The sequence below is a fragment of the Propithecus coquereli genome, unplaced genomic scaffold (assembly GCF_000956105.1).
Source record: "Propithecus coquereli isolate 6110/MARCELLA unplaced genomic scaffold, Pcoq_1.0 Scaffold377, whole genome shotgun sequence".
Classification (NCBI taxonomy): Eukaryota; Metazoa; Chordata; class Mammalia; order Primates; family Indriidae; genus Propithecus; species Propithecus coquereli.
The window spans coordinates 1,008,875-1,015,302 of NW_012149474.1; the positions used below are offsets into that span (position 1 = coordinate 1,008,875).

The 6,428-nt window shown below is 65.3% G+C and overlaps 2 protein-coding genes across 2 annotated transcripts in view; one reads left to right on the plus strand and one right to left on the minus strand.

The window, feature by feature from the left end:
• Positions 1 to 1,302, plus strand: part of DEAF1 (DEAF1 transcription factor) — a 39,089-nt gene extending 37,787 nt beyond the window's left edge. Inside the window, exon 12 of the mRNA XM_012652045.1 lies at positions 872 to 1,302. Within this exon, the coding sequence (XP_012507499.1) occupies positions 872 to 976 (105 nt within the window). The 3' untranslated portion in view covers positions 977 to 1,302. The remainder of the gene's footprint in view (positions 1 to 871) is intronic.
• Positions 1,303 to 3,879: 2,577 nt separating this feature from the next.
• DRD4 (dopamine receptor D4) lies at positions 3,880 to 6,428 on the minus strand (the record flags this gene model as incomplete). The annotated part of the gene is made up of 4 exons (XM_012651936.1): positions 3,880 to 4,082; positions 4,163 to 4,668; positions 4,757 to 4,869; positions 6,249 to 6,428. Coding segments are annotated over 4 exons (1,002 nt in total), but the record flags the coding sequence as incomplete, so codon positions are not given.

A 6,428-nucleotide genomic window follows, 5' to 3' on the forward strand; every position in this document is an offset into this window, starting at 1 on the left:
GGCTAATTTCTTTCTATTTGTTTAGTAGAGACAGGATCTCGCTCTTGCTCAGGCTGGTCTCGAACTCCTGAGCTCAAGCAATCCGCCCGCCTCGGCCTCCCAGAGTGCTAGGATTATAGGCGTGAGCCATCGCGCCCAGCCTGAAACTTTATTCTTTTGATATAATTATTTCAATTTTTCTTTTTTAGTATAATCAGCTGGAATTCTGCCATGTAGGGAATAAACTGTTACCATTTGGATGTATTCGTTTCTGTTCTTGTGTGTGTTTGTGTACACGTGTACACACGCACACGTAGTGTGTTCTACCAGACCCTACCAGACCCCCACGTGTGGGGTCGCGCCTGTCTGCCTAACGCGACCTCGCCCGTCTCCCCACGGTGAGCGCTCCCCAGAGCCTGCCGCGCAGCACGGTGGCAGCTCCGCACCCAGAGGTGGCCGGCCCTGGAAGCGTTTCCCAGCACCGTCCACAGCCCTCCCCTGCCGCACACGGGCTGGCTGCCTGCGCCCCTCCATCTTTGCAATTATAAACAACACTGTGGATAGCAACATTGTATGTGAATATTTTTCTGCATGTATCATTTCTTTTATTTTTTGTTTATTGTCTTTTCTTCAGTCCCAATATGATCTGTAGGAATGTTTCTTTTGTTTAAATTCCTAACACAAAACAACTGGATCAAAGACTATGAACATACTTTCACCCTGGTTTGTTGTTTGCCTTAAACCGGGAGAAACAGGGGAAGGCCAGATTCGGAGCAGAGGCCTCCGGGGGGCTTGGGGGGGACATTCTCGCAGCCCACAGTGGGGAGCCCACCAGGCTCTGTTCCTGAGCAGCGCCCCCGGTGGCCCCGTTGACACGTGTCCCTCCTTGCAGGACTGGAAAGACCACCAGCAGGTGTGTGGGCAGGCGGCAGCCGTCACCGTCCAGGCGGACGACGTCCACGTCGCCGAAAGCGTGATGGAGAAAGTGACCGTCTGAGGGACTGCCCGGCGCGCTGCGAGCCGGGCCTCTGCACTGCTGCGCGGCCGGCGCAGGTCGAAGACCCCTCTAAGGACTTTGGGGGGACGCTGAGGAGACGAGGTCGTGGGAAGGCGAAGACACTTGCTGGCCAAGTTGTTGACGAACTTTAGGTGAACTGTGCCCCGGGAGTGGGCTCCTCCCCGGAAACCCAGGGAGGGCTCACGGCTCCCCGAGGCCGCCCCTGCCCCTCACGGTGCTTCCTACCCCGGGCTCACGAGTGTCCCGTCCTGCCCACGGGTGTGCCCTGCCCTGTGACGCGTGTACATACGTGTTGTGTCTGTCAATAAAGCTGTAAATAAAGTCTGCCTGCCCCTCAAGGACGGCCGATTCCAGCTTCAGCCCTGGGACTCGCTGCTCCGCGCGTCCTGACTGCGGCGGGCAGGGCGGCCACGGTCAGGAGCCCCGACGCCTGCCTGTGCCGCCAGCACGCGACAGGGGCCTTCTAAGCTGCAGGAGGAGCAGTTCTCATCCCTTCTGTCCTTTAATATGAGATCGTGCCACAAAGACTTGGCGGCCACTCCGCAACAAGGCCAGGCCCGGGCACCGAGCGACCTGGGCAGGGGCTTCCCCCCGCAGGGTCCCCGTCCGCCTCCCTGTTCCTTCCCGTTGCCGGATGCCAGGAGCTGGCTGGAGCCAGGGGAAGGACCGGCGCCTGTGGGGCTCAGCCAGCTCATTTGGGCGTCCGGCTGGGCTGGCCCTGGAAACAGGACCGGCCTTCCCTGCTGGCCAGGAGTGCCACCAAAGGAGCAGTCACCCGTGTTCTGAAAGCTTCCACATGTTTGCAGCAATGCCCTCACTGCCCATGTTCTCTGCACTCAGGAGGTTCATGGCTGCAGCTGCACTGAGGAGAGAAGGTGCAGATTCAGCTGGAGGTGACAGCGCCTGCCAGTGTTAGGGTAAACCTCCAAACCTGCAAACTGGTCCGACGTGTTTTCTGTGAGGCGTGAGGCATGTCTGCCCAGTCCCCTCCTGCCCAGTTCCCACCACCTGCAGCCCCGCAGGGCCAGGAACGGCCCCCTCCTGCCAGCGCCAGGGAAGGCCCTCTCTGGCGGGGCCTGGCCCTGCTCCCCAGAACCTGTGGTGGGAGCTGCTTTTCCTTGCTCGGGGGGCAAGTCCCTGCCCCGCCACGGCCGGGCCGCCCTGTGGCACTTCACAAGTGCCCGTTCCGTCTTCCTGCCCGTCCCGAGGGCTCAGTGCTATTGCTCTGTCGCAGAAAGTGGAGGCGGGAAGAGCCCTCGTACCTGGTGCAGATGCGCCCGAGACGCTGTCCCGCCGGCCCCTCCTTCGCTGGGGCCTTCCACTGAGACGCCACGTTGAGTGCAAGACGAGCACAGCGACCGCCGGAGTGGCGGCGGGAGCGGGCGGGCTGGGAGCGCTTCCTGGAATTGTGGGGCAGCCTGACCTCCCCCTTCCCGTGAAGCGGAAACCTGAGGACCACGCGTCTATGGAGGTCCAAAGTCTCCAAAGCTCCCTGTTTCTGAGCCTGGTGAGGATGACGAGCAGAGGGCCTGGTGGGCTCTGAGGGTCGTCCCTGAGACCCTGCGGCGTGTCGTGTCTCCGACAGCCTCTGTCCCGCTCACATGTGTCCTGGCCTCACCCCATGTCTGCGGAGCTTTTCCTGTGGTCAGTGGGGGCTGGGCACGTTTGAGGTGCCCTGTCCCTGGGCCAAACGTGGAGGGAGCCCCTCCCCCAACTCTCATGTGGGCCAGACTCTGCCCAGGGACAGCAGGAAGCCTGGAATCCATGGGGACTCAGAGGGTTCCCTGAGGCTAAGACTCCCTGAGGAGTGGCTGGGGACAGGCTGGTCCTGGGCGGCGGGGGTAGTCAGGGGAGGCTTCCTGAAGGAGGCAGTGGCTGAGGCCGCGAGCAGGAGTGCCTGAGCGCAAGGGGCACAGCAGCAGCACCTGGGGGTGCCGGGCGGTGGCTCCCTCTCCAGGGAATATTTTAACATGCTGATGTGCCTGATGCCGTAGACCTCACAGCCCATAATTTCTCTATAACCAGAAGGGAATTTGGCACCTTGCACAGTGGTCTTCCTCACGGGTGCGGCACCCCCAGTGCAGGACTGGGGAGCAGAGGGCTCCGCCCAGTTTCTCCCATGACCCTGGACTGGGAGAGCGCTTAGGTGCAGTCAGGGTGGGCCGTCCCTGGATGGAGGGGCCTGGGGACTGCCCGTTCCTCTCCCAGGTCGGGGCTGTGCTGTGGTCAGCTCCCTGCCGCTCCCTGCCTGCCCAGCGCAAAGGCCTGAGTGAGCAGCATCCTCCCGGGAGGCCCCTTGGTGGCCCCACCCGGCGCCCCAGGCCTTTCTCCATGGGGCTTCGTGCATCTTCTGGGGGCTGGCAGGATGCTGGGCTCTGATCTCAAGGCAGCTGCCAAAATGGTGGGGGCGTCAGCCCAGCTGGGTTTGCTGGGAGCCCACTCTGGTCCTCCAGAGGCAGGAGTTGGTCTGCTCAGGCCTGGCTGCCGGCCACCCACGCACGGGTGGTGGTCTTCCCACGGGGACCGGGGACCCAGTAAACTGCCCCCGCCCCCACCCCTAGGGTGAGCAAAGACTCCCCTCCCTGCAGCACAGCTGTCCACACTCTCCCCTTGTCCAGGGGGGAAACTGAGCCCAGGGCGGCTGTGGTTCTGCCTTTGGGCAGAGCTGGATGGGGCCTCCCCGTCCTCCATGCCCGGTCCTCCCACCTCAGCTCGAGCGGCTTCCCTGCAGGGCAGGAAGGGGCTCACTGCTGGGGTGGGGGCCCCGGCGGGGCCTGGGCCCCGGTCCAGAAGCCCCTCCCCTCCACCCCAGGAGCCTCCCCAGCGTTTAGGAAGGGATGTGTTTAACCAGACGCACAAAACCGCCCCTTGCCGGGAGGGGCTCAGCAGCAGACACGCAGGGCCTTGCGGAAGACGTTGCGGAACTCGGCGTTGAAGACGGTGTAGATGACGGGGTTGAGGGCGCTGTTGACGTAGCCCAGCCAGGTGACGGCGCTCACCAGCCGCGCGGGCACGGAGCAGGAGGGACACAGCGCCCGCGTAATGTGCACCACGAAGAACGGCGTCCAGCACAGCAGGAAGGCCCCTGCGCGGCCGGGAGGCGGGTCAGGGCCCCTCCCGGCCGTCCCGTTCCCGCCCCGCGCCCGCCGCAGGACGGGCACCCACCGACCACCACCGGCAGGACCCTCATGGCCTTGCGCTCCCGGCCGGTGATCTTGGCACGCCGCCTCCTGCGGGCCTGCGGCGGGGTCTGCGGCGGGAGCGCCTCCGCTGAGATGGCCTCGGGGGGCCGGCAGTCGGGGCCGCAGGGGCCCTGGGGCAGCCCGGGCGCGGGGGTCGGGGGGCCGGGGCCGCTGGGCCTGCGGGGCGCCCGGCCATGCAGCTTGGCGCGACGGGCCGCCTCCCAGCGCCGCAGGCCGCGGAAGGTGGCCCAGTACAGCAGCAGCATGAGCGGGCAGGGCAGGAAGAAGGAGCACACGGACGAGTAGACCACGTAGTCGCGGTCCTCCAGGCGGCACACGGCGGGGTCGCGGCCGCGCACGTCGTTAAGGCCGCACAGCACGGGCGCCGCCACCGCCGCCGACAGCAGCCACGTGGCGCCGATGAGCAGCAGCTGTCGCCGGCCCCCGCCCTGGCGGTTGTAGCTTAGCGGCAAGGCCACGGCCACGAACCTGCGCGGAGCGGGGAGGGAGGGCGCGCTGAGGGTGGCGCCGCAGGCAGGGGCGCGGGAGGGGCGGCCGGGGCGGCGCGGGCGCGCACCTGTCCACGCTGATGGCGCACAGGTTGAAGATGGAGGCGGTGCACAGCATCACGTCCATGGCCATGAGCGCGTCGCAGAGGCCGGGGCTCAGCAGCCACGCGCCGCCCTGCACCTGGGCAGCCACAGGGAGCGCAGCACAAGACACAAGACCGGCTGAGGTCTCCCCAGCCACCGCCGCTCTTTGGTACCCAGTTTTGGGGCAGCGGGGGTGAGGGTCAGAGGGGAAGGGAGCCCACTGGGGAGCCAGAGGCGCGTGGGGGACCCTGCCCCACCCACTTGCCCGGGCAGTCCTCGTCCTAGGACCCAGCGGGGAACCCAGAGGCTGGGGGAGGGGCAGAGAGACACCACCTGGGGCTCAGGTCTCCTTTTTGTTAGAACTTGAAAAAGGCCTGGGGAAGGGGGCGGGGTCTGTCGTCAAGGGGGTCACCGGAGCCCCAGCAGGGTGGGCAGGGACCTGCTGGGCCTGGAGCCTGCAGCAGAGGCAGCCTGTGCGGTTAAGCCCTGGCACAGTTGGAGACTTTGCACTGGTTACTCTGCTCCTCTGTAAGGTGAGCGTAATGACACTATCCACATCAAAATTGTCTTGACGATGAAAAATATAAAGACCTGACACCATGCCTAGCACAGGCTCACTGGTGGGGGTGGCCCTCTCCAAGGGCAAAGGGGCAGACAGCCCCCTCTAATCCCTTCCCGTGATTTGGGACGATTAGGAGCTTAAGAGTCGTCACTGTGACGTCCGTCAGGCGTGCCCTTGCGTGGGGGCCTCTGCCCCAGCCAGGCAGCACTCACCCTCACCTCAGAAACCGCGAGTCCCCTCCCCCACGGTCCGGGACACCCTGTCCGCAGACCTAAGCTGCTTTTCTCTGGCCAAACCTCAAACAGAGGGGTCGGCACCAAGGTGGACCCACCCGAGGGCCAGATCTGGTCTGTGGGGGTCCAGGGCTCTTGGGGCTCTGTCCCCCTTCTCCTGGGGGGGGGTCTGTCCTCCTGCCCAGGCTTCCCTCCCGCCACCCTGGCAGCTGAGCCGCTGTATGGTTGGGTTTCCTTTCCGTGGGGTGCTCAGTGTGCTGGTCAGAGCGGCCACCGTGTGCAGTGGTTGTGTGTGTGTCCCTGTGGCCCGGGGCTAAGCCTGCGTCTGTCCATCTGTCCAGGGGGCTCCTCTGCAGGGTAGGCAGGGGTCTGCTGGGCCTAGGGAGCGGGGGCAGGGCTTGACTAGCAAAGTCGCCTGTTCCTGGGGTCCCTGGATTGAAGGACAGAAGCGTCCCTGGGGTAGCAGATGCCAAGACAGACAGGGGGAGCTGGGGGCGGCGGCTACACAGCAAAGCGACTGAAGGTGCGAGGTGGCAGGGACAGTGGGGGGCGCAGGGGCCAGGCGCAGCGCCTCTGCAACCGGCCCCGCCGGAGGTTTTCGAGAAGCTGGGAGGCGGGTCGCGCCGGGTCCTCGGCAGGGACAGGGACAGGGAATGGGCGGGCAGGGGACACAGCTCTCACCTCAGAGTAGACGAAGAGCGGCAGCACCAGGAGGGCGAGGAGGAGGTCGGCGGCCGCCAGGCTCACGATAAAGTAGTTGGTGGGCGTCTGCAGGGCGCGCTCGGCGGCCACGCTCACGCACACCAGCGAGTTCCCCGCGAGCACCGCGCCGATGAGCAGCACGCCCCCCGCCAGCGCCGC